Source organism: Numida meleagris, chromosome 4, assembly GCF_002078875.1.
Source record: "Numida meleagris isolate 19003 breed g44 Domestic line chromosome 4, NumMel1.0, whole genome shotgun sequence".
Taxonomy (NCBI): domain Eukaryota; kingdom Metazoa; phylum Chordata; class Aves; order Galliformes; family Numididae; genus Numida; species Numida meleagris.
This window is the reverse complement of record NC_034412.1, coordinates 34,792,849-34,820,579: the sequence shown is the minus strand read 5'-3', so window position 1 is coordinate 34,820,579 and position 27,731 is coordinate 34,792,849. Positions and strand designations below refer to the sequence as shown.

The following is a 27,731-nucleotide window of genomic DNA, read 5'->3' as shown; positions in this document are numbered from 1 at the left end:
TTGGAACTGCAGCACTCATAAATATACATGATAGTATAGTAAACAGAAGAAATACTGTATAGTAGAGTTGAAGATTCATTGAAAAGCTTTGAATGCTGTCTCTCAATCTGGCTGATTTTTTTTTTATTATTTCTTTTTTTCCCCCTGGCTTTTAGCCAATGTAACCTCATTGAAATTTCCTAGTAGAATTTCTTTAGCACATCAAAGTGTTTGTCAGTTCCGCAAGGAGAGAGGAAACATTTATCTTTATTTATATTTTTGTAGTTTTGCCATGGGTCCTCCTAGAAGAATCATAAAATCACTTGAGTTGGAAGAAACCCTTTAAGGTCATCCAGTCCAACTCTCCCACAGTGAACAAGGACACCTACAGCTCAGTCAAATTGCTCAGAGCCTAGTCCATCCTGACCTTGAAAATCTCCAGGGATGGGGCTTCCACCACCTCTCTGGGCAACCCGTTCCAGTGCCTCACCACCCTTATCATAAAAAAAAAAATCATAGAAAAATTTCTTGCTGCTTTCTCTTTTTCTCCCTACAGTCCCAATCAGTTGCACGTAGAAGCCTTCAAAGAGGAGGTGTTGCTAGGCAAGGCCATTGCTGGGAACAGACGTAGTGCTTCGTGATGTATCTGTAGCTTCCTCCTTCTGGCCCTCCTCACCTTGCCAGAGTTATATCCGTGGAAATGCACTGTGGTTCTTTCCAAGCAAGCTACTGGAAGACATTGTTTTGGTTCTGTGTAGATACTTAGAAACTTAAAGCAGTGCTTTCCACATGCATGCTAAAATTCATTTAAACGTAACGATCACTTAGTATTTAGAGTATTTAGCTTCATAATATTTCTGATTTTATCTTCGTAGTTTGCTAAACTTATATCAGTAATAAATTTTGATTATGATGGTGTCTTCTTAGACAGCAAAGTACAAAAAGTTCAGTACTGCTTTCCAAACATTTTTTTCCTCCAAAGTATAACTAATAGACAGTATTGCTTATTTATAAATAATCTAGTGGCATGTTATTTCGTGCTCCAATTTGTGTACAATTGCATATTCATTAAGGGTGAGCAAATACTACATTCCTTTTGTCAAACCTATGTTTCCCCAGCTGTCACAATTGAATAAGTAGGTCAAGACTCTTGAAATGGGTGAACTGAACAGAGGCTTTAATTCTGAAAGACTCAGATGTGGTTTCCCTCTCTGGCCTGAAGAAATAGATAAGGTCATTTACAAATGCTGACTTCTGTGGCTGTACTTGGTAATAACTGAGTATTGACATTTTATTTCCCAGTGGCATCTAGGATTTTTTTGTAGGCTCACCTCTAAGTAAATAAATAAAAATACAATTAATTGGTGCTGGCTGAAATGTCATCCTGGTAGTGACACTGGTAGTTTTGAGTCACACTGACACTAGATAGCCGAAATAGTACTAAAGAGAGAGACTGTAATGTTTTTATTCACATGCAGTTTCCGTACTGATTCTTCCTCTAACATAGTTGTAGTGAAGGAATTTTATTTTACGCCGTTACCACTTTGGAAATGCCAATGGGATAACAGTTTCTAGTGTTTAATTGTGAAGCACCACCACGGGAAGATGGTTGATTCCCTTTGTCAAAAGCATTGAGTTGCATCTTGAGATTACATTTCCTACAAAAGAACATCACAGAACTACAGTCTTCAGTGTGACAGGGAATCATCTGCATGAGTCACTTACTGAAAAATGCTGGGTTTACTGGATAGCATCTTCCTTTGCAACTCATAGTCTTTCAATTATTTTTTCCTTATTACTGACATTATACTTTAGTTCTCGGCTTCAATTCCAAGCCTTTACCCAGCTGTGCTCCCTAAATTCTACTTCTGAATTCTCTTCCAGGCTTCTTCATTCTATGAGTAAATTTTGAGCAGCGTCTCTGTTCCTATACTCCTAGACATGTCTTCCTCTAGACTGTCTCCTATTCTTAAACTTTTGCTTTATACTATAATATTAACTGACCTCTGCAAATAAATTGTGTTCTCTTTGCAGGAAATGACCTAGATATGTACCAACACCAGTTCCTGGAACTTCGCCAAAGACTACTGTATGCTGAAAAAGAAAATAAGAGAAGATCACACGAGCTGAGCAGTGCCCTAGATGAAATAAAACATATAGTTGCAAAAAGAATTAACTTGACAACGAATCATACAGGTTTGTATGTGTAAAACAATGTATTGTGTTAAAAATTAGACATTGTGTGTGCTTGTGTTTATTTAATACTAGCATGAGGAGAAAAATCATTGATTCAGCAGCAAATAAAAGTTTCTATTGAAAAAGAAAAGCTGTGGTGAAGCAACTTGTAGCCTATCTTTAAATAGCATCTAACCAGTAGTGCATTAAACAAATAAGGAACTAAGTAACTAAACAAACAAGGGAGGAAAAAAAAGGGGAACTGGCTGCAGTGATGTAACAGGGGCAATCACAAGTCAAACCTGTATTATTGTTATCTAGCTTTTTACAGTGTATGAACTCTCTTGGTGCCAGCTACAGAGCACTGTATAAGCTAATTTTTTTTCCGGCTTTGATTATGCAACTACACCCTGATAATACTAGGACTGTGTCTAATCTGGGAGGCAGGTACACCTCCTCCCTCATGTGTTCCACCATCCCGGCTCCATCCTGCCTAGGTGAGAGTATGTTTCAGCCATGAGTGCTTCGCGTAAGTAAGGTTACTGCTTGGAAGTGAAGTCAGTTTAAGAAAAGAAAGGGAAACCTTTGAGGAGGGGATGTTCAACATTGTTGTTTTGTTGTGTTTCTATTTGAAGAGGAAGACCAAAATGGAATTAAGTTTACTGTAGTGATCTGGCTTCTTCCCATTGTTTTATTAAACATATTAGATGGTTGTCTTAGAGGCTATTGTATATCTCCATCTATCTGCAGACCGGTAGTTGCATACAACAAATCAGACAATTCAGTTCTCTTCCCTAAAAGAAATGATGTAGGATCTGCCTTCCTCACTGTTCAGATTAGAAAAGCTATTTCCCTGGGGAGAGAAGAAGAAAAAGAGAAGAAGAAAGAAGAAGAAAATCACAAAGGGAGTCTCTGCACTGGAAGCATTCCACAACACACTCGGACTTGAAAAAGAGTCTGGGTGCTGCTGAAAACTATTTCTTTAAAATCCTTGTTTGTATTCAGTACAGCAGACTGGTGTCTGATTAGAATAGAGGATTATCCAGGACTGGTACAGGGAAAAAAGAACAAAATGCATTCCTGGTTTGTGTAGTCAACTTGTTGTTGTTTTTAAAATCCTGTTATTCCCTGCCTCTTTTTGGTTGTTGTATTCAATATTAATGCAGTGAGACTGTTCAGATGCATCTAAGAAAATGCTTAACTGTGGGTAGGCTATTGGAATGTTAAACTAGAAATTGTGTTGTCAGCCACTAATAGTACAACGTACTGCACACAGAAAGTTATTCCCTGATGCACACAGTAGCAGCAGAGGGAAGTGCAAGTCTCTCTTCCTTCTGCTCTTTACTCGTACTGAATACAGGCAAGTGTGAAAGTTTTCTGTGCATCAGGTTCAAAGCAGCAATTTCTTAAAATTGCTGAATGTTCTTAATTTTTACTTTCTTGCGGGTATTTTAATTCATTTTTTCTTTCATTGTACACAATCCAGCTAAAGTCCCTTGTGCAGCCCTTGATAGAACTACTTCCTACTAGAAATGGAAAGTCCTATAAAGTTGCAAAGGTGTTTAAACAGCAACAAAAAAGTGTATATGCCACAAAATTCCAGTATGTTTAATGGCAAAGCCAGCTGAAGGACTTGTGGGTGTTCATACCCAAATACTTGGAGATAGATATTTCTGTTTGTGTGGTTGTTTGTGGGGTGGGTTATTTTTGTTGTTGTTGTTTGTTTTTGTTTCTGTTGTTGTTTTTTGTTTTGTTTTATTATACAGTAAGACTGAGGAATCTCTGCTGATTCCCTGATTTTCAGTGGGAGTATATTCTGAAAACTGAAAAACTTCAAACAAGTATTGGCCATTCTAGGCCTAAGACTTTCAGAAGTCTTCACTGAGCTAAGCTGAATGAATAAAGCAGATTGTGGTGTTTTATAGGGCTTGTATTAAGTAATTTTGTACACTGTTAAATTTGGGGCCTCACGTTAGGCCCCTATTCTTTAATAATTCTATAGGTCTCTATTCTTTAATAACTTTCTAAGTCAATAAGCTTTCTGCCGCTCTGCTGTAGACTGTAAGACTATGGGTTTTCAATTCTTCTGCAGCTTGAAAGGTTGCTAACATCATGTTGTTGACAAAAAGTAATTAAGGTGTTGCTCTGATACCATGAAACGCACAAGCACCAGCCTCTGTGCAAAACTGATAAAGTATCTTGAGGAGGCAGCCACTGAAGTAGGAACTACCACATATAAATTCATACGAGCAGCTTGCTTGCAGTTTTCTTCCTATGATGAAATCTAGTCTTTATTTCAATCCATTCAAATACTTTTTTTTAATTACATAGAATCATAGAATCATAGAATGGCCTGGGTTGAAAAGGACCTCAAGGATCATCGAGTCTCAACCCCCCTGCCAAGTAACATCATACATATTTTCTGCTTCTGTGGATGTCTTACATTCAGTATAATTTTCTTTTGTCAGCTTATAATTAAATCTGCAATGATTTTAGAATCCAGTTGTTCACTTATTTATTAAATTTATTTTAAAGACTGTTTACCGCCACTGGATCACTCAGGGATGCATTTATGAAGGAAAAGAAGCTAGGAAGTGAATGGTATCTATTTTTCATATGACTCATTTAAAATACATGTATATATATTTCTGTGAGGTCACACGTCAGTTATTTCAACATAGATCAGTATGCTAATTACTTATCTTTGTTTTAATCTAGTAAAGAAAGCAAAATATAAGGAATATTTATTTAACTGCAAGAGACTTTCATTTCTTGTATATCTTTTCAAGGTGTGGGTCTGGTTGTCTCTTTTACCACAGGACTTGTTATACCCTAGGAACTTCTGACTGATCCCTGAAAACCACTGTGTGTTAAATTTTGGGGAAAGCGCTTAACTTGTTTTAAGCAATTAAGAAAGATATCAATCAGAAGCTGTATTCCTTTTCATTTAAAATGCTGCTCACCACCTGTGCAAAAATTGACTTTTTCTTTCTTTCTGCTTTTAAAATAACTGTTTATTGTGTTTAAAGAAGGCCCTGTCCTGCAGCTTTTTAAGCACAGAGAAATGCAGGCAGAGCTCCCAGGATGTTCAGCTGTGGAGCTTTGCGTAATCTCCTGGGGGAGGTGTGGAGGGTTGTGCTGTGCCGTTCTCTGCTGGTGTTCCACGGGAGGGGCTCAGGCTGACTGCAGTGTGTATGTGCAGCCGCGTGTTACCGCAGGCTCCTCTGTGGGATCTCGTCAGGCCCATTTCTGAGCTAGATCAGAGAAACTGGCGAAGTTCCGTTAGTCTGAAACAGGACTCGAATACCAGGCAGGAGAATTATTAATCATTATGAAGTAGGTTACAAATAATCATTTTTGATGAATGATTCTGATGGAATAAACTTGTGTATGGTAATCAGCTAAAATAATAGCTAGTTGAAATAGGTGAAATAATGGCAGACAGCTTTATTTTTTATGTTTACGTGTGGATTTCTTGTTTCTTTAAGATGGTATGAAAGTATTAAATGTCACCAGAAAACTCCCCGTGCATCTTACAAACCTGTACTACTACCTTCCTCACCTTCGAGAATATGAAGACGCCATTTTTCCAAATGTTGTTATTGGGCAACAGAGAACTGGAGGTAGGAAATAAAGTTTAATTTGTATTTTATACATGCACTGTATACATTGTTTGTATTACATTCTAGCTATGACACATGCTCAAAGTTAAGAGGGATTTTTCTCTGGAAATTTTATATAATGTTGCCAAACTGAATAAATGTTAATGGGAATGGCAAAAGTACTTCTAGAACTGCTATCCTAATTTCAAGTCCTTACCCCAAAGTATTCTGATAAACTTTTTAAAATATCAACAAAAATAATCATAATTGAAAAACAGTATTCTTACATGTTTAGTCATGTTTTCATATGGCTAACAAGCATTGCTGGGCATTTTTTTCCACAAAGCTACTATAAATAGCTGTGCACAATTTACAGTGCACTCAGTTTGCTAACATTGAAGCAGATGGAAAGGTGATGTTGTCTTTTGAAAGACATTAATACATCTTCAGTCTAACTTTTTCATCCGTCTGAGCAATCTGATGGTGATTGCACAAACAGTAATGAATTCCAGTGAACTACAATACAAATGATTAAGTTGCATCTTCTCCCAGCTGTTACGTTGTAAGTAGAAAGGGTGGTCAAAGGCAGTAAGCAAGCAATGAATTAACCAACTGTTTCGCTGGGTTTGTATATATATATATTTAAATTTGACTTTTCTGTGGGGGTTATTTAATGTAAAGAAACATTGGCAGCACTTCTGATTTGATTCAAAAATGACTTGACATGGCCCATGACTTGACATGGCCCATTAGGTGTTCAAGAAACGTTTAGATATAGCGTTGGGAGACATAGTTTAGTGGGGTTGTTGGTGGTAGGTGGATGGTTGGACTAGGTGATCTTGTAGGTCTTTTTCAACCTAGCTAATTCTATGATTCTATGATTCTATGACAATGGGTAACTTTCTACAGTCTTCTCATTAGTAGGTGTAGTTGGAGAAATGTGGTCTAGTATGGTGGTTCTCGCTGGAGTGCTCACAGATCTGTGTGAGTCTGCAAAAGGCCATAAGTAGTCAGCAAAATGATTTGCAAATAACCCTCAGAAAGCCTGGCACATTTCCAAGCAAGCAGAAGTGAAAAAGATGGAAGAAAGAAGTAGTGAAAAAACACTCTGCTTTTAATTTTTATTTCTTTGTAAGTGAAAATCACAATAGCAAAACCGCAGAGTCAGGTCTTGCTGTTGCGTGCAGGTTGACCTTCAGTGTGTAAGAACAAACAAAACCCTAGTGTTTAGCAAGTTGTGTGCTGGAAAGGAACACTGGAACATGTGTGTTTTTAAGTTCATGCTGGCACCGATGATGAAGTCTGGAGCAAATCACTAACTGAACCTATTCCTTTCCTTTAAAGCCTTTTACTTCCTTACCAACCTCCTGAAGTTTTTGTGAAAAGGAATATTCTGCAAGGACTAAGGATTCCATATGTTTATCAAGCTATATTAGGTCACTGAATTCAGTAATGCCCTCACCATTCAAAAAAGAGAAGTCCTGCTTACAGTCTAATGATGTAACATAGCACTGTTCCACTAGGTCAGTCTTTGCCAGAGTCAATTTAAGTTCCTTTCTTAGTAATGATTATGCATACATTTCTTTTTCTTCTTATTATTTTAAACTATTAGTTCATATCAGTTAAACTACTCAAAGATTTTTTTTATATGGACTTCTTTCTGAGATAGCCAACATTCATGCCCTGTGAGAAGTTTCTAACTAAAGCAGTGTTGTTTTAATTCTTGTTACTCAGATCTCCGTACCACGAATTAGTACTTATTTTGCAGTACCCACTTCTGAAACTCAGTAGCAGATACATGTGTTTGCCAGAAGTAGCAGTATATTCCCAAATATTTATCATCTGTGTAGTGTAGACTGGTGCTTGTAACACAGACATAGGTATCTCTAACCTAAGCATACCTGAATATATCTCCTCTTCCAGGTAGCAAGGCAAATGCTGTCATAGTCCTATAGCAATATTGAATGCCACCACGTAAAACAACCAATGAATGTTCACAGTAGTAATTATCTTCTAACATGATAGTCCCTTTCAGATGACCCCACGTTATCTCAAACTAAAATTAAAATGGAATTTAAGTTTACTTTTACCTGACAAAAGATGATTGACTTCCGATTTCTTTCTTTGCAGTCTCAGTGGTGATGGGTATTCCTACTGTGAAAAGGGAAAAACAAAGTTACCTGATGAGCACGCTGCATTCCCTGTTGTATGGACTTTCTGAAAAGCAAAAGAATGACTGTGTCATAATCATCTTTGTAGCAGAGGTAAGTGTGCATGAGAAAGTTCAGAATGCTAATAGAAAGACAGACAACACAGAAATTCATGTCTTAGTATGAAAGTGTAGAAGGTGCTGCAAAATAGCATCTTCAGGCTTTGTGAAGGGTTTCTTCAGTGTTGGAAGAGTCAGTCTTCGTATGTGGAGAAAACTGTAACTCAGATGTCTGGAGGGGGAAAGATGCCCATATTACATTTATAAACATAGCTGATACAGTCAGATTTTGATATAAAATAATACAAACTTATTATTCTACCTGAAAATTGTGCGCTACTGAAAGTATGGAAAGTAAGTTCTTCAGAGAAAAGTTCCATAGAACCTGAAAAAAGTAAATGTATTCAGTCTAACAAAAAATACAGCTTATTTATCTGCTATTTTGACATTATATGTCTTGCAAAGTACCTTAGCATGTTGGAGACTTTTTTGTTAAAAACGAAGTTGTTTTAAATTGTTCGGAGATATGAACATTCCGTATTTGGAAAAGTGAACAGTTCTCAAGGTAAAATACTAGCGACAAGTGATTTTTTTTCTTGTTTCAATTGGTCTTGAGCACACTGGAAAAAAATAAAGCAGAAGAGAGCTGATGACATTTGCTAGCAGGTGAAAGACTGCAGTTATTCAAAATTCATTCTTAATATTTCTTTGTCCTTCCATAAATGACGTTATATTTCACAAATGAGTTGAATGTATTCATAACGAGCATCTTAGTGAGTAGATGCAGATACTCATTAAGAGTTAAAGTTTGTTTTTCAGTTGAGTAACAATTTACAATAGCTTTTGCAACTGTAATACTGTCAAACAGAAATAGCCCAACAGTCTAAACTTTAGATAAATCTTAACTGCCATTTAGATAAGCCTTCTATTACAGTGCTTTAGAGAGTTTTTTGATTTTCTAAGTGTTAACTTCTGAAATTATACAGTTTCTCACTGTGGACAGTTCTAAAAATGCATTTTTTAACAAACAGTAGTTTAAGTTTTAATAACAGTCCAGTTCAGCTTATTGAGGTTTAAACTGCTGCTGCAAGAGTCAGTCTCTCCCCCTTCTCTCATCCCCAAAGTCAGGTTCATGCAACTTCCATTTTTCAGCCATGCAGTAAATTACAATAGGTTGATTGCGCTGATATGAGAGGTGATAAGAGCATGTAGTTATAGGAAAAGGGCAGATCTGTTCACTGGTCAAGAATGCACGCCTTCCTTTTTCCCACAAAGTTTCCAAAGATCAAGGTGAATGTTTATATCATGAGTTAACTCAGAGTAATTTATTGCCTGCAAGTGCTGGTGGCCTTTTTTTTTCTTATCACAATTCTTTACTTATCACATTTTCTTCCTGCTTACCACAGCTTTATTGTATAGCTGATAATCATCACTTGTGTATTACAGAAAAAAAAAACAACAAAACTGCCAAGACAAGTATTGTATTGCTTTCGAAACGCATTCATTAAATTCAGCACTGCATAATGTATGTTGGTCACTCCAAAAGCAATGCCTTCTATTTATTTCCATGGAAACTACAACAGATACAAAGAACTCAATAACACTATTTGATGGAGCAAAGTCTCATCTACAAAACACTGTTTTTCAGCATAGGAACCACCAGTAGCTATGCGTTTTCACCAGTAATGAACAGGAGCCTGCATGCTGTGCTCGTAAACATCTGCACCAGTGGAGGTGACCTGCTGTCACCATTGCTGAAAACGCACCACCCACCACCATCCATTGTTTGGTCTCCATAAATTTTCACCAAGCATTGATGAATGTGCAGTTTTTTTCCGCATGGGGGAATTCAGTGACATCCCTTTGGTTCATGCACACTTCTGCGTCAGACACCTTTTTGTCAGAGTGCCCTTCTGCTGCCATCTGTTGCACAGCAACAACATGGAATGGAATATTGGTGGGAAGGTTCAACCTCTACTGCCATACCACCAACATCCGCCTTTGATGTCATGGGCCAACATAATAAAATAGGAGGCATTACATTTGGAGCAGCTTCATAGTTAACAGATGTGTTTTCCACACTAAAACTGTTAATTTTATGAAATAGCAGCAATGAACAAGTGTGTCCTCGAAGTTTCCAGACCAAGAACGAGAAGTTTGTAATATTAAGAATAAACTAAGTAAACATTTAAAGTGTTGTTAGCTTTATAAAATTTTAGTTAGGCAACTCTTCTCAACAGCCATGAGCCTCTTTTTGTGATTTTTGGATGGTTAACCCCAAAGAATTGCTTTTAGTGACAGTTACACAGCTGTGCTTTTCTGGCATAAGTGAAAGCTATAGAATAGTTTCTGCAGAAAATAGCTTGGCTGTCTGCAGAAGCAATGAAAAAACAAAATGTCATACTGTCCTGTAGCAGAAATGCAGCTGTAATTGCTCTTGCTTGTAATTAAATAAAATAGAGAATAGAAATGAAGTGTTCTCATGGAAATATCTCCTACAAAATGTTGCTTAATGCTTAATACAGAAAAGGGTGACTTGAAATGAAAGCCCACATCTTTTCTTTAGGTGAATGCGGAATATGTTAGCAGTGTTGCAGAAAGTGTTAAAACCAGGTAAGTCCTGTACAGTGCAACATTGAGCAGCTAATAGACACGTTTTGAGCTTTTATGGAAAGAATAAGAGCACTTCAGCAATAAATTATAACTCTACCACACTGAAGTGGAACTGCTAAAAAATGAGACGAAGGTGCGCTCTTAGTATGTGTATTGTAAATTAAGAACACAGGGATTTATATCAGTTTATTTTCCTTTTTACGTTCATAAATATGCTTTAAATAATCAGAGGAGGTCTCAGCTCAAGCCTCTGGATAAATATTTACTTGAACCTAAGTCTTTTATCTGTAAATTTAATGATGCAGTTGGAAGCACTTGGGGCTACATGTATTGAGTCCCCTCTGACTTCACAGCCCTACACTTGTGATGTTTATCATATTTTCTAGGTGCTTTTGTTTCCTTGTTTGCTCCTCTTTCATGAAGGCTGTGGATTTGGGGCAGCAATCAGATTATAACATAATGTAAAGTACCAATAAATGATGGGTAACATGAGATGGATATTCTTAGCCATCCAAAATTATTGTTAGCGTTAGCAAACAAAGGCTTGGATCCTAGTGCAGTTTTGCTCTGCATTCTTTCACATAGACATTTACAGCCATGAAAAACCTTAGAGTAGCTTGAGAAGAACACCACTAAATAAAAATGCTCGGGCAAAAGAATGCATTCCTTGGTAGATTTATGTGGTCTAATGAAAGCTGCTTTCTAAGAAATGATGTATTGTAGCTAACAATCACAACACAGATAAGGCCGAAAGCTCTGAATCACAGTTATCTGAAAGAAAGCAAGAGATGATATATGTTTTTTCACTGACTTTTAAAATGGAAAATAAAGCTGAGACCCAGACCTCCACGCCAGACCTCCATTCAAAGACAGCGTCATGATGGTTGGAATGTAGAAGTAGATCGAGGAAGAGTAAGGAACGTGGTAGCTCTTGCACAGTTGCCTGTGATTCTAGGAAGTGGATTTCATTGTTAATTACAGCATTTTTGTGTGATTTCCAATTCAAAATTCTCTTTAGTTACTTGAATGGGATACTGCCTGCCTATTCTAATGGTTGTCAGGGATCTCATCTTGGTTCCTAATGCCCCTACCTGGCAATATGTGTGATTACGTTCTTTGCTAGACTTGTGAATTCCACTTCTGGAGATGCAGACGTAATTTTTGGGAGCCACTGTGTGTGGTCACAGTCAAATCTTTTTGAGGAATGGAGTCTCTCTAAACTTTTCTTCATAGCTTCCCCAGAGAAGTCCAGTCTGGAGTCCTAGAGATTATTTCTCCTCCTGCTTCTTACTATCCAGATCTTTCCAATCTGAGGAAAACATTTGGGGATTCAGAGGACAGAGTAAGGTAAGACAGCTGCAATAAAATCTAAGAGTTTTTTTCGAAGAGTATGAAATGGAAAATTCTGCAAAAGTCAACATTGTTTGAGGTGATACGGTTTTCATATTTCAGAGCTAATGGACCTCAAGTGTACTCTTTTTTTCCCCCCATTTTTGTATGTATATATTTATTTATTTAGACTATTATGCAAGGAGTTCTTTTGAAGAGCTACACTGTACATGGGCTTCAGGGTGAGAGCCGGGGCTTCTCCTTTGTGTCCTGTCTCTAGGCATCCCGTAGGTTTTAAAACATACGGATGATGCCAAGAGATGATAGAGTAGGTGATCTAGTGATAAAGGAAAAACAAAACACGTTTTGTCTAACAACTAAGGGAGAGGATCTGAGAATGCACAGAGAAAGGCCCATGAGGCTCCGTAACTAACTAGTAACAATTAGTGTGGGTTTAATTAATGACCTAACTTGTGGTGAATATGGACGTTTTTTAGTACTGTTAATGATTTATCTTAACTTCTGGGGATTTCATTCAAATTTACTGAGATTATAACCTAACAAAATTGATCAGTTGGAAGAAAATAATTTTATTTTGACCAACAATAACTGTAATTTATGAGAAAAAGAAGTAGCGTGCCTAGGAGCTACGTAAACAACGCAGCAAGAGGCCTGCAGTACTTAGAGTTTATGTTGATTGAACTCAGCACGTGTAAGGGATTTACAGATAAACCTATTTTCCAGAGCATAAACATGCTTATGTACTTAAATTTCAGATACGATTAGTTCTGAATCAGGTACGCTGTGAGCACACTTTGATGTTAATTGTTTTATGTACTCGTACTTAGCATTGAATACGGAGTCCCAGCTTCCTCCCTTGGAGGAATGAGACATTGTACTTCACAGAGAAAAAATCTGTGTTTGCATTTAAATCAGAAAATGAATTTTTATCTACCTGCTTCCCTATTCTTGATCAGTAAAAGCACTCAATTCTGTAGTGTTGTGAATGATCTTTAAATAATCATTGTGTATTGACCTCTACTGTTCATAATTTAATGAGCAGACTCCTTAAGTCATTTGAAAGGAATCTACTTGTTAAATGTTTAGTTTTGGGCTGAGTTGATACAGATTTAAATGTTTGGCTTAGTTAACATAAACTTTTATGGGGAATTCAAATTATTTGCTGATGTTTACACTGATTAAAGACGGAATTTTTAGATCAAAAATAGTACTTGATCTCTTCTTACTCACTTAACATTGAGTTAGAATACTCAGCTTTATGATTTTATTGTTCTAATGCTTTTACTATACAAATAACTTTTGGAAACTACCCAAGATGATTTTCAGAATGTACTTCTTATGTTTAGGTGGAGAACAAAACAGAATTTGGATTATAGCTTTTTAATGCTATATGCTCAACATAAGGGAACATATTATTTACAGGTATGTTCATACTATCATTAAGCAGCTGCAATACATCTCTACTGATTATTAACTTTTGACTTTTTTTTTCAAAGGCTTCAATAAAAATGTGATTTTATGTGTGTTTTCTGTGTTCTTTAGAAACATCTATATATTTCTGTGTTGGTATATGTATCTTGCAGCTAGGTACTATTTCATTAAATCTATCTGTACCTCCGTGACATGATGGTAAGGTAACTGAAGCATTAGGTAAAGAGAGTCAGAGTTTAGAGTGTTTTCATTTGGTGCATAAAGACAGAATAATGGTAATAGGTCCAGGTTACCACCCAAATCATAAGGAAATATACCAGTGTAGAGGCACTGGTGACAACATTGTGCAGCAAGTTTGTATGGATCCTTGATTCACCAGATGATTTAGTGTTAGATTTTAAGAAGGTCCCCGTGCATTCAGGCCGAGGTTTAGCCATCATTCTAGATCTGTGCTAATTTGCATGCCATAGTGACGAAGCTGTAGAACACTGTTGTGACTTAGGAAGCTGTTGTAAAACCCATGAGATAAAAAAAAAGAAGAACAAAAACATGAATAGTGGCAATTCTGTGAAGCAAATTTTCAACCCAGGAAGTTCAGGTGAAGACATACCTAGTTTGGCTGTAGTGTAATTATGCTATTATCTTAATAAGATAAGAACATTTTGAAATAATGGTTTTCACTATATTTCCTGGAATGTACCAGGGCCACTTGAGACACTTAAATAATATCAGAGACAAGTTAATGGGATTTTAACATAGGTATAAAAGCAGGCATCCAAATCCAGGACTAGTTGTGAGGAGATGTATTTGTTCTTTGTGTCCATGTAGACTGAGTTCATTCTGAAACATTTTACATACGAAAGCATCTTTGAGTTCAGTTACAGCAGTTTTAGGGAAGTGTTTTCTACTGACATTCATGTGAACCAAACATAAAACATTAAATCAATTAGAATCCTTATTTAAAATCTGTTATAAACTTGGGACTTAGTTAATTGAATTACTGCTAAGGCTTTTTTTTTGCATTGTAAGGTTTTCCCTGGGGAGACTGGGGAGCTGCCTTGTGTCTTTATATACAGCATATAGACATATGTAGGCTGCAAGTCAAGCCTCCTATTTGGTAGAGCTTTAAAAGGAATAGCTTTCATGAAAGTGCATTTTTATCTGACATTTTCTTTATACGAAAAAAAAAAGATTTTAATACAATCAGCTATTTCCGTTGGAAATGAGTAAGCTTTTTCAGCTTAGCAATCTTCAGATTTGTTGAACAATGATTCAAAACAGAAAAACACACTTGAATGATTTAGAAAGGAAGATGCATTCCTCTTGGATGCCTATACTTCCTTTATATGCTACCGCTCTTGTTGCTTCTTGATTCTAACGTCTCTTAGGCATACTCTTAGATGGCAATTGGGCAAATGGACTAGACAGTTTTTATCTTGAACTTCCCGTCAAGCTGTGTACAGCCACTTCATAACTTCCTTTTGCAGATAAGAGCATGTGAAGAACAAGTGGCTGTACACTGAAACCAGAAAAATTCAAAGTAGAATGTAGGTACAGTGTATTAAAGGTTAAAGGTAATTGAATATAGTATACCTTAATGAAAAAAAAAATCTGATACTGAAATCTCTAAGCAATGGCAGATGCTATTCAAGAAGATATGCTTTAGTGGAACACAAATCATGGGGCTCTGTAGAATTAAATTACTGCATATAGGCTGTGCTACATAGGAGATCAAATTATATTGTCTAATATTCACTTTCAACTGTCAGCTCTGGAAGAGGCCATTTTCAGACCTCTCCCTAGTCAAAACTACAGTCGTAACATATTCACTACCACTTTGCATCAGAGCCTCTATATTTTTCTTTTGTATGCTTTCTTCTGGTGTTTCTCAGTATGGAGGTTTTTGTGAGGCATGGAGGTATTTTTGAGATGCTGTTCTCTCTGCCTTTTTTTTTTTTTGTATTCACTCAATTTCTCTTTGAGGATTCTCTGAAACTCTGTTTGATTCCCTGCTCCTCCTCCCTCTACATTTAATGTTTATTGTTAGTGGTGGTTTGGTTTGTTTGTTTGGTTTGGGTTTTTTTGAGTTGTTGTTGTTTTCTCTTGTGTATTACTGTCTCCTCAACTCAAACCTCAGATCTCAGATCCTGTTATTAACAGTTAACTTTGACCTCAGTTCATCTGTTTTTTGCTGACTTGCCATCAGCATAAGCTGGCAGGATCAAAGCAGATCTCTTCATCTTGTCTTTCAATTTTGTTCTACTCCCTCCTTGTTCTGCAGTTGGTGACCCATTTCTCCCTCACTAACCTTACACTTGTAAACTTTTAATGACCAAAATCAGCTAAAAGTTGTGGGCCCGCTCCCTCAAACTGTTGTTGCTGAATCTGTTGAATGTGCAAAACCAGCAGGAAACCATTCATTCCCTGTAGCATTCATTTTCTACCTATTTAGCTCTGTGAACCAGATTCCAATGCCATCAGACAAGCACCAGGACCATAAAGTACAGCAGTTAGATCAAATCAATTGTGTCAATACACTGCACTCCAATAACATTTTCCTGAAGGCTTTGACTACTCTTCCTGTGTTTTTCACATTCATACCAAATTCAGATCCTGAATTGCTTTCTCCTGAATTATTTTGTTAATTCATTTTTTTATTTGCCTCTGAACTCTTTGTTCATGGTCATTATCTGCAGATTTATTAACTGGCACAGCTTCTGTTTTTTCAAATCTCCCATTCTTCTCTGAAAACCATTTAAAAACACTGCCAAGTCTTTTCCCATTTCCTTGATGGACATCACTTTCCTCTTCGACTATCCTTTAGTTGGCTTTACTGCTGCATTCAGTTTCAGCCTTCACAACGTATTGGAAGCGCTACGTATTTCTGTCCTTCAGTGTGTTTTACAGCATGTTCCTTTTTCCATGACAAGTACTCCCTGAAACGTCTTGCACTGGTATGTCAGTAACCATTCCCAGTTCTTCTCCATCACCTTTCAGGTACAGCAGAGTCTGCCTGGGCTAATCTGTCAAGCCACTGGCCATCTGCTTTAGAAGTTTTTCTTCCCAGTTTGCTTATGCTGCTTATCGGTGCTTATACAACTTCAGTACAGACTTTCTGTTGTTTTCCTTAACCTCTATCATTTTGCTTAATGTTTTTTTTTCTAAGTAAATAGTATCTCTTTATGGTAGGGAGTACTTTTTTTTTTTTTTCTTCAAAAAAGAGAAGCAATCATGGTAAATATTTAATGAATTATACTAACACAGAAATATGTGGCAACACCACCACCTCCTCTGCAAGCTATCAAACCATCAGTTGCCTTGGTTCTTTTTGTTTTTGTTCCTCCCAGCTGGAAGATGATATTATAGCCAAACCTGATTACATTCAAAGTATAGAAAACTTTGCTGCTGAACAGTCCCAAGAGTGGATGATTCTTGAGTTCTCCCAGCTTGGATTTATCGGTAAGTGTTAAGGCCTCGGCAGCGACAGTTGATTTGGAGCTGTGTGAGCAGGTCTCACTCAGAATTACATTTCCTATATGGAAAGACTTGCGTATCAGAACTTAACTGGCTCTTCAGGAAAGCTTCCACTGGAAGCCTTTTACTTTCTATGCTCTTTGGCACTGTCTTTCTAATGCAGCATAGAATCCAGTCATTGGGTTCCTGTAAGAAGCAAATTGTTCTGTATCAGGGCACTATAGAATCATAGAATTAGCTAGGTTGGAAAAGACCTACAAGATCATCCAGTCCAGCTATCCCCCTACCACCAGTAACCCCACTAAAACATGTCTCTCTGTGTGCTCCTGCAGCCTTCTTTTCACAAATGGAATTTGTACAATCTGTAAAACATCTGTTTTCTTTCCTTTGTGGAGCACGACATGCATCCGATATTGTAATAAAGTTTTTTTTGTCTGTTTTTTTCTATTTCTATAGTAGTAAGTTTCCTTTTACATTTTTTTTTCTTAGGTTACAAAGAGATTTACTTGTGACAACACCTCGTAAGTGTTAGGTCAAACAAATAAATGTAACAAAGTCTCCTAATAAAAATAGCAAGAGAACTAAATGAATATTGATAGAGTTTTAAAAGCAACTTTTATTTAGGTCTTAATGTAAATTTATTCGGTCTATTATTGCCATTGAAACTGTATGCCTTTTGAGCGGTCCATCAGACTTTTTTTTCATCTGAAACACTTGATAGAAGTGACTGGCAGATTTCTGTTGGAACCAGGATATAACTGCATGCTTGATGACTCACCTGGTTGACTATGTGAGAATATCTTCAGGCATGGGATGGAGTTAAGTTCCAAAGCTGAAGCCTATGTAAAACTTCCATTAAATATCAGAATTGCATCTATGTGTTTAAGGCTGGAGTAAACATAAAGCTGGTGTGTGATTACTGTGCAGCAATAAAAAAATTTAAATATCCAACTTGTCTTGCTTTCAGGAAAATTGTTTAAATCAGAAGACTTGCCACTTATAGTAGAATTTTTTCTGATGTTCTATAAAGATAAGCCCATAGACTGGCTTCTAGACCACCTGCTCTGGGTCAAAGTGTGCAATCCAGAAAAGGATGCAGTAAGTATGTCTATGCATTTATGAATATAAGTAATATTCAAACAGTCTCTGTCACAACATAATTTATTTTCAAAAAACAGAATAAAAACCTCTCAACTCATGAGCTCATACAGATCTGGATAGTATGGCACTGTGCTGTAGCCCACTAGGGTGCATGGAGAGGCCTGACTCATAAGAATTTAGATTCTCACATCAAAGTTGTTTTACATCTGTCAGGTCAGAACATGGCCAGTGCAAACTCCTGCAGCTGCCCATTTAGACAACCCTGCAACATCAAAGATTTTGAACACGTGACCTTGTATGGACCGTCACTTCTCATAACTTTCTAATGACCTTCTAATGTGAAAGTCAGTGCAGCATACAATCTTAAAAATGCTGTTCTGGATTTTACATTCAATTTTCTTTCTCTCCAGCAGCAGAGCATAAGTGTTTTGCTTGAAATTTTTAAGTGCCTGGGAAAAAACTTGACTCTTTGCCTGAAAAAAAAAACACAGAGGGAAATGTGTAGACTGAAAGGATGAAATTATATTTTTCACTGAAAATGAAAGAATCAGTTGTGTTGGTTGAATTGCAAAAGATGCCATTTGTAGCATTACAGGTGAATTTGATGATATGTTAAGTATTTCTTTATGTCCTTTTGCATTCATTAACTGGTCTTTGGTGCTCATCACTACTCACACTTTTCTGGTACAACAACACTGTGCTATGTAGAAATGACCAGAGTTTCTTCCATTGTTTTTTTAAGGTTCGAGATTTGTTTTGATTGGTGTAGTGAGTCCCCACACCAGGTGTCTGTACACGTGTTATTTTTGTATTGATAAGGAAGAAGAGACAGATGGGAGTTGTGCAGAACAGGAGCCTAAGGAGAGCTGAACGACGAGCTTTCAGTTTTACTGTATAGCACAGGTAACCTGGGGACAGCAGAACGTACCTGATTTTACACTTCAGCAGTGCCACTGAGGAGTCTCTATCCCCAGTTCATGCAGATAGGATTAAGCTTTCAAATCCTACTCTTACAAGTTGGTCTAGATCCTTAAGTACCTCTTTAGGCTCTTGCCTAAACTCTGATAAGAGGAAAAAAAGACATGTTAACACCACTCATTCCAGATGTGTCTCGCATGTACCAACTTCAACTCCTACAAGTTAAACATTTTGCTTTCATTTCTAAAGTGGCTCTTCTACCATATACTGTATATAAATCGTATCTGAAACAGTGCTGAGTTCCTGAAAGTCAGGCAGATCGTGTGAGCCTGTCCTGACCAAACCAAAGCAGAGTGCTATCATCAAATTTCTAGTGAACTTCACTATTGCAATTTCAATTTTAATTGCTGTGCGTAGGCAAAAAAAAGTGTTGAGTCAAGTTATTCTTGTGCTGCCCCTGGGAAAGAAAGACCAGTGACGGAAACCAACTAGAACTATTCATGTGAATACAGAAAATGGAGGCTGGGAGAATGACAGGGATCCCAGCTGCTGTTCCCCCTGTACAGATTAAATTAGGGATTTGAAAGCTAGAGTTTCCTATAGATGAAGAAAAGGCAAGATGACAGAAATCCTCACACTTTCCAACTTCCAAGCACCTGAGAGTGGTTGCTACATGATCACACTATTCCTCCTGGGTGGGTCAGCATGTACTGTGTTCTTACATTGTTTTACTGAATGTCTGCTGTGGACAAACATAAAAATACTTGGATCTGTTATGTGCTTTCCAGGTGTTCTTGTACTTTTAATTAGTACTGTTCTAAGAACCATAAATCCTCCAGTTTTGCTGTTTAAGCCAGTTGAGTGAAGATTATAACTTCTAGCTTTAGAAGGCATTGATGTAATTTATGTAACATTTTTTCTTTTATAGAATTGAAAGCACTTTATTGAAGAGGTAAACACGTTATCCTCTCAAATCTAAATATGTGAAAACTGTGATACAGAGCGGTTAAATGATCTTCTGAACTCATCCAATTATTTTGTGACAGAACCAAGAGTCTTGGGGACTCTAACTCTTTGCATTTTTCATTCTCATTATGCTTTATTAATTCTTATAGGACGTTTGTTTCATTATATCTAACTGTGATGCTTTGTTCATAGAGAGCAACAGTTACATTTAAAGAAATGGTGTGCTGTCAGTCAAAAAGCAGGAAACCCTGAAACTAGTACCAGTTAGGGTTATTTAATTCCCTGGTATATGTCATGTCACAAAGTGTATCTAAACTGGAAAACAAGGATATAAACATAGTATCTAGGGGCTTTATGCAGTTCTAGGATAAATGATAGATACGTGACATAGAGTTTAGTATATTACATTATAATGTTCTCATACAGAGCAGAAAGAGCCAAATGATAAAAACGGAAAGGTAATCAGAATCTATCTCAAGAGGATCAATTTTGGTCAAAGCAGAATGATATGGCAAGGCCAAGGCTTGAAATGAAATTTGCCAGAAGCAGTTACACTTGAGGTGTGATTGATAATGTACAGTGCACAAATCCCTGAATTAACAGTGGTTGAGCCTGCAAATCTGCCTAGCACCACAAGTGGAATTATGATGAGCTTATGTCTGGAAACAGCGTATTTGAGATAAAATGTTTGTTAATCTAAGGATTACTCATGTATATATAGGTAAAAAACCTGGACCCATACGCTCAACTACATAATGAAATTGCCTTATGGAAGTTAGTTTGCATCTCCTTTATTTAAATAAAATTTTATTTTTTCCAGGCACACTGTGAAAAGGAAAAGGCAAAGTTACGTATCCGTGCTAAGCCATCTCTCTTTCAGCATATGGGAATTCATTCATCGTTGTCTGGGAAGATACAAAATTTGAAAGTAAGCTTAAGAAATGATTGCCATAGTTCTAAATTATATGCTTATGTTTTGGTTTGTTTCTCAATTTGGTATCAGGCATTGCGTCTTTGGCATTAGGTGGCACTTCCATATCCTAGAAATGCTACTTACAGATCTGGGGGAGAATGTTGATCTGGCATCTGAATTGCAGATGGGGTTTTTTTTTTGCTTCTGCAAAAACATTTTTGGTCTCTGATATAAATACTTGCATCAGTCGGAGTAGCATTGTGAGACATGTAGGAACCCTCTTCACAGCACAAGTTTTCATGCGCTGTACAAACATAAATGTTCATGGTGGTCTGTTTTGGCTGAATAGTTGCCAATACCAATACAAAGAATTACTATTAAGAGAAGTATTCTGGTAGGATAAAAGCATGATTCTACTGATTGCAGTAGATTTTGAAGGAGAGTTTGGAGCACAAACAAGTATATCTGCCAGGTATTTGGTAAGGATGAGCAGTGAAGCACCAGACTGCAGGTGCCATTCTGCTAGTACCATTTAGACTACTCACAAGATCGGTGTTGGACCAGACTAAATGTTTAGGTAGCCTCTGCTATTGGTTGTTCTGGTAGAAGGCATAGTAGTTAACTACAAAATAGCCTACCCTGGAAAAGTTTCTTCTTCAGTCTAGACAGCTGAGAAATAATCAGTACAGATCCATTTACGAACTAACACTGAATTACAGTTATAGCAGTGAAATAAATGGTTTTTTTTCTGTCACAAAGAGGTTGTATATTTTTTGAGTAAGTGTTTTCTGTTACCTGTAGTAATTCAAGACATGGGAGCACTGTTTTCATCATACTTTTAGGACTGAAATTACATTTCTTACATCCAACAGGATAAAGATTTTGGCAGAAGTGTGCTACATAAAGCACATAATAATCCACCTGCAAAACTGGCTACAAGTCTAAGCATATATCAGCAATATACCTTGGAAAAAGTTTATGAAGGAAAAGACTATTTTTGGGCTTCAGCTCCAGTGGCTGGGGACTATATCACCTTCACCTTTTTGAAGCCACTAAAAGTAGAAAAGTAAGTATTACATGGTATGGAATATGGCAGACTGCATGTACCCACTTTGGATACGACTGAGTCTATTCAAAATCACCAGTGTTCAACTGTTTGCGTAAACCATAGCCTGATTACTCAGGAAAAATCCAGGATTTGTTTCACTGACTGTATTGAAAACATCTGTATTGCCTATAAAAATTTAATTCTATGTATAACCAAGTTTCATCTTAAATGTTTTTCTTACTCAAAGAGATCCTCCCACCCCAATGGCTCACATATGCAAATGCTCATCGTAGGCTTTGGCAGTGCTTGTGCTCATTAACAACAATTGGGGATTATTTAGAGCACCTGAACTGATCACTGTTGATAGAGAGGGGGATTCTTTTGGCATTTAGTATACGCTCTTCTGGAGATCTTTCATGCCTTTGTATTCCAGAAGCCCAACTTACAATGAGCCCAGCCATAAGATGATAGGAATGGACTCGAGGACAGAACTTCCATAGCTATTTAAACCTGGAAAAATGAATTGAGTCAGACTTTGAGCACTAAAAAAAGGGAATGCTTGTATTCTTGGTTCCAGAGTAAGATGTTTTAATGCTTGTTAAAATAAAAATATCCTAGTATGGTTTGGTGACACATCAGAAAGTTTTAATGCCTATTTCTGTTCTCTCTAGCCTACAGCTAATTGAATTGAAGGTATTTAAAAGTTTCCTTCAGAAAAGGAAAATATTACTTCTCTAGAACTTTTCTAAAGTTATTGCAAATAATACACTTTTTTTTAATCAGATACTTATTTAGAAGTGGAAATATGGAGTACCCTGGTGATATACTATATGACACTACTGTGGAAGTGTTGCCAGCTGATGTAAGTCTCTTATTTCCACTTGCAATATACAATACATAATTTCATTTTATGAGTGGTATCTGGCATGTAAGGTCATGTTCTAGAAAGCACTGCTGAGATTTTATTCTTTCATTGTTATAGGAAGCTGTAAGGAAAGGACTGGTTGGTAATGGAAGTAAATTCAACTACCCTGCAACCAAAGATGGATATTTAAAGATAGGTAAATAGTTTATTATCGCTTCAAAAACAGACATTTGTTCTTCCATGTAAAATGTTTTGCACTTGAGAATTCCATTAGCTCTGTAATGAATGCAGCTTTCCAGGGTAGGAACTAATAAGGAATAGAAACTTTGCACTACTGCCTGTTGTAGTATGAGATGTTTCACCTATTCTGTTTTGATTAATGAAGAGTCCTAACTGTGGTGCTAAAAGCCAAGGCATCTCATCACAGGACAGCTGATGTTGGAAGGGACCTATAGCAATCATCAATAATGAGAACAACTCAGCCTCTGCAAGGTTTTTAATAGGATAATTGTTTCTGGTTTGGGTTTTGCAGCCTTAGCTGAAGAGAAAGAAATCCGTATTGATTACGATGAAGCATAATGCAATGCATTTTTGCACACCAGCTTCCCCTTCAGGGCAGCGCTTGACTGCTCTAAATGAGCTGCAGAATCACCAGATATCTGCCAAGCCTTGTTGCCTACTGTTACCTAAACTAAAATAACATTATGTGAATAAAAATGGGCTGCTGGGAGATCTACTTTCCTTCTACATTTTCCTTCTACTTTTCTTATGTCTGTTCTATCACGTACTTGCTGTTTTTTCCCAGTAAACCACTATGAGATCATTATCACTTCTTGTTTGCTTTAACTTGTATCTTCCCCTCACCTCCTCTTAGTTCTTTCAATCTAATTAAAGATCTAAAACCAAATGTTGCCAATTCACAGTTCTACATGCTGGTTCACAGGAAATGAAAAACACTCATTCCATGTATGATATTCATTTGTCTGTTTCATTTGCCAGTTTGAGAAGGTTAATTACAAAGTGTAAAACTAGTGAAAGAGTATATCAGAATTGACACGTGGTTCCTTATATCTCTTTTTAGAATAACTGTACTTCTCAGGAGAGGTCTTTCTTGTTGTTTATAAGCATTATCTTTCGGTGGCTATGCTTTGAACTTTTCCAAACATTTTCCCCTAATGTTCTAGAGTTATTTTGTCATGTAGAACTTTCACATAAGTTCACTTAAAAGTGTATTTTAATCTAATAGAGGCTTGTAATTGTGCTTTGTTTTTCATTTAGGGGCTTTTGAAAATGGAATTGCAGAAGGCAGCATCGATCTGTCAGTAGGAGAAATACTGGCTATTCGTTTATTAGTCAATTCTGATTCCCGTGTATGGGCAATACTTAGTGAGGTAAGTCTGTTAATAAAAGCGTAATTAAATTGGTTTCAGTTTCTCCTATCACATAGAATTGACAGTCACAAGTTTTTATCTAATTTTGAGTTGAATTCTGTGTGGAAAAAAATGTACTCAAGTGGAGAACTATATTAATTATTAAGTGGATGCGAATTTATTTCATAGAAAAAGTGCTGAAATGAAATAATTCACCAATTTTTGCTATGCTATAATACAGCCACTAGAATTTGGATCACGATAAACCAGAGGACACATGGAGGATTTTCTAGCATTTTTTAGTCACCATTTTGGGTATTAATTACCATATGCAAACATTTTCAGATGAACGTGCGGTTTGTTTGTTGGTTCTTTTGCTTCAAGTTTCAATCAAATGTCTGAATGTGCGTGAACCTATAAGTAGAAAGCAATCACTGACAGTTGCTATAGTCATACTCGGAAGTAAGGAAAAACACTTTTTAGAAAATATGTTCTATGGCTTTTGTTTTTTTTGTTATTGTTTTTTTCAGGTACTTATCAAGACGTCTGAAAACTGAGAACTGGAAAAAGCATATTTTTGACACGTCACTTGTTGCAGACTTGTTTGAAGCTTAACTAACAGCATCGAAGACCTGAGCGGATATAAAGAACAAATCCAGACCCAATACTGTGTATTGGCAAAGAGCGGAGACAATTGTTAAATCTTTATGTAACAACTATTAAAAGCTATGAAAAACCTGATTATGTTAGAACCTTCCATAAAATGCTGTTGATTAAGCTGTTCTAGATAAAAATTCCATCTCAGTTGGACAACGTTATTAATTACTGTAAGCAATTGACAAGGCATTACAGGCAACCTCAGGGACAAAACAGGACAGTATATTTCTAGTACACTAGAACTAAATGTATGGACATTTAGGGAAAATATTAAGCACTAAGAACACTGGTCTGTTTTGAAGGGAAAATAGAACTGAAGGAAAAATTGTCAGTATTTCATGCAAGTACTTAGAACAGTCCACCAGAGAAAGGAGTAACTTAGCAATATGAAAGTGGGTCTCAAACGTAGCACATTTCAGCCTTAATGTAGCATAAGGTATGTTTAATTTCTTTTTTTTTTAATGGAAATTGCTTATAAATTGCCATTTGAATACCTTGAAAATCAAACAGGTATTGTTCGGAGGACTGTAAAACTTTTCTGCGAATTGTGCATTGAATTAACTACAGGGAATAATCGGTATAAGACGTGTAACTATATTTTTGTAGGAAGAATATCTATTTCAATAAAGTTTTGTATGCTGCCATTCAATAATCAGTATGTCCTGATAAGTCTATACTGGTCACGAGCCAAAACTCAGTACAAATTTGAACAATGGCAAACCGCGGTAGTCTCATTTGAGGTGTTTTTGGGAAATGGCACCTTGGACATCTACCTGTGATGTGCAGACTTCCTTTATCACTTTTTTAGCACCTGAGACACTAAAAATAGCTTGGTATCCCTTAAAATATATGTTGTGGTGCCAAATACCTGTATTTGTATGTTTGTATTTCTTGGACCAGATACTGCAGCCTTCGCTAGGTTAAGAATTTAATGCAGCTTAAGAATTAATGCAGTAATCTGCAGTGCTTAAAGATACACAGGGGGAAACTTCATTATCCGTAAACATTGACAATCAGAAGGGTTGAGTGAGACCAGTGGTCAAACCACAGCTAAGGAAAGAAGGGAAATAAAGTGGCTCTGCATGGAGCTACGCACCATGTGAAGGGCAGAGCCTTCTCCCCCTGACCCAATCAAAATTTCAGATTTGTTTTTTTTGGTTTTGAGGTTTTTTCCCTCTGCTGATATGGGCGTCAGAGTGACATTGTTAGGAAAACTTGCGCTAAGGAATAAAACACCACCTAAATGCATGACCAAGTGAAAGCTTCCGTCTGCTTTTGCCATTGCTTTTACAGGAACAGACTTACAGTCGTGTCCGCATTCAGACTGTCTAGCAGGGAAGGTTCATTACAGGGAGGTGTATAGATTTCAGGTCAGTTATTCATCAATTAAAACACAGGAAATACCAAGGTAATTGATTTTTTTTTAACCAAAACCTCTGATTTTCATGATAAAACAGAATTTTGAGCAATGTGTAATTACAAAAAAACTTACCAGAGTACTGAAAATTATGTTAGGAAGTGACTGGACTTCCGTACATGTATATTTTTTCATTCTGTACATCCATCTCTGTACTTCATTTATTCTCTTTCAGTTTTTACATATTACACATAACCATTGCAGTGACAGAACACACTTCCCATCACTTTGGTGTAAATGAACCTTGTAAATGTTGAAAAGTAAATAATGAATGCTTGCATATGCACTGATAAGTGAAATTTTGCTTAGGTCCTGTTCTTCCCCGTGCTTTGTGGAGCACAGAGATTTCTTGCAATGTCTGTGGAACCACGGCTCAACTGTATAATGAAAGGAACCTCAGGAGAGGGACTATGGATTTTCAGTGAAGGACTGATAAGTAAATACTGAGTATTACAGCACCAGTAAGTTCAAGACCATGGAGTGTACATAAATGTACTTCTGCATGTTAAAATCAGCAGCTCCATGTGTTCATAACAATCTCTGCTATGCAAGCAGGGGTTACAGAAGATTACAGAATGATTTTTTAAGAAAATATATTATTTCCATTAGTTACATGGGCCTCTAATCTCATCAGCGTTACAGTGACTCTCTGTGCAGTTAAATACAAGTACACCTTTGCTGTAAATGCTAACAGATGGCAGATTTTCACTGAGAAGAGACTAGATTCTTAACGGCTATACCTGTCTAAATTTCTTAGAGGAGATCCTTAATCTAAACTTGATGATGAATTCGCATATTGAATTTAAAATTTTCTCTCATTTCAATGTTGAGTAGATAGCGTCCCATACACAAGGATGGACACTTCTCAATATTCACTTTTTCTATTACTCTGAGCCACACATTTGTTGGCTCTCTAATCTGTTCCACAAACAGCACAACATAAAGATTCCTATCTTTCAATTTTACTGTTTTTTACATAAATATTACTTATTCCGGATGCACCTTTCACAGATGCTTTACAACAAACAGTAGGAATATCAACAGTGAATTCTGCAATGTGCAGAATTCTTGAAATCTCCAGTTGCTTCTAAAAGGATGTATGTGTACTTCAAGTTGCAAGGATGGTTTTCATCTGTCTTTTTTCATGATGGATTGCACAAGAATATTCCTTGGTTTTTTTTAGCTGGAGGTGTCTACAGATGGAATTTTGTGTAGGAGTATGGTGCCATTTTTGTAAAGTACATTAAAGAAGCATTTGAATTAAGGTTTAACAGAGCCTTTGGATCAACATTAGTTACTCCTTAATAAGAGAAGAAATTATGTGGATTTCCTATGTGATAAACATACACTGTTTTTAAGTTGCGATATTTACATTCATCTTTGGAGCTTGTAATTGAAATAATCTATGGCACTCTTAAGATTGTATAAAATACAAATCTTATTAAGTTTGAAGCTTCTGCATTAGTTTACAGCAACCTTCAAAGGCAGAATATCACAAAAATAAATATAAGCATTTGCATTTATAGTCCATAGTAGGTGCTCTCATGTTAACTCCCAACCGTTCTGGGTTATTTAGGCTAGTTAGCAAACTAATATGTGGTAGACATGAACCATACAGAGAAATCTATAAAAATTACCTCAAG

General features: G+C 36.7%; 1 protein-coding gene across 11 annotated transcripts in view; it reads left to right on the top strand.

Annotated features, from left to right (window-relative positions):
* MGAT4D (MGAT4 family member D) overlaps positions 1–25,323 on the top strand; it is a 35,060-nt gene extending 9,737 nt beyond the window's left edge. For 7 of the 11 annotated variants that reach the window (XM_021397016.1, XM_021397018.1, XM_021397022.1 and 4 more), the window contains 14 exons: positions 2,014–2,175; positions 5,643–5,777; positions 7,887–8,020; positions 10,532–10,578; positions 11,812–11,925; positions 13,275–13,350; positions 16,707–16,818; positions 17,801–17,931; positions 20,639–20,746; positions 21,604–21,797; positions 22,563–22,641; positions 22,762–22,840; positions 23,923–24,035; positions 24,545–25,323. In XM_021397016.1, coding sequence (XP_021252691.1) covers positions 2,014–2,175; positions 5,643–5,777; positions 7,887–8,020; positions 10,532–10,578; positions 11,812–11,925; positions 13,275–13,350; positions 16,707–16,818; positions 17,801–17,931; positions 20,639–20,746; positions 21,604–21,797; positions 22,563–22,641; positions 22,762–22,840; positions 23,923–24,035; positions 24,545–24,571 — 1,511 coding nt within the window. In that variant the 3' untranslated portion in view covers positions 24,572–25,323. Of the gene's footprint in view, positions 1–2,013; positions 2,176–2,532; positions 2,684–5,331; positions 5,491–5,642; positions 5,778–7,886; positions 8,021–10,531; positions 10,579–11,811; positions 11,926–13,274; positions 13,351–16,706; positions 16,819–17,800; positions 17,932–20,638; positions 20,747–21,603; positions 21,798–22,562; positions 22,642–22,761; positions 22,841–23,922; positions 24,036–24,544 lie in introns of those variants that run through there. The other 4 variants (XM_021397019.1, XM_021397025.1, XM_021397027.1 and 1 more) reach the window with 4 other exon arrangements.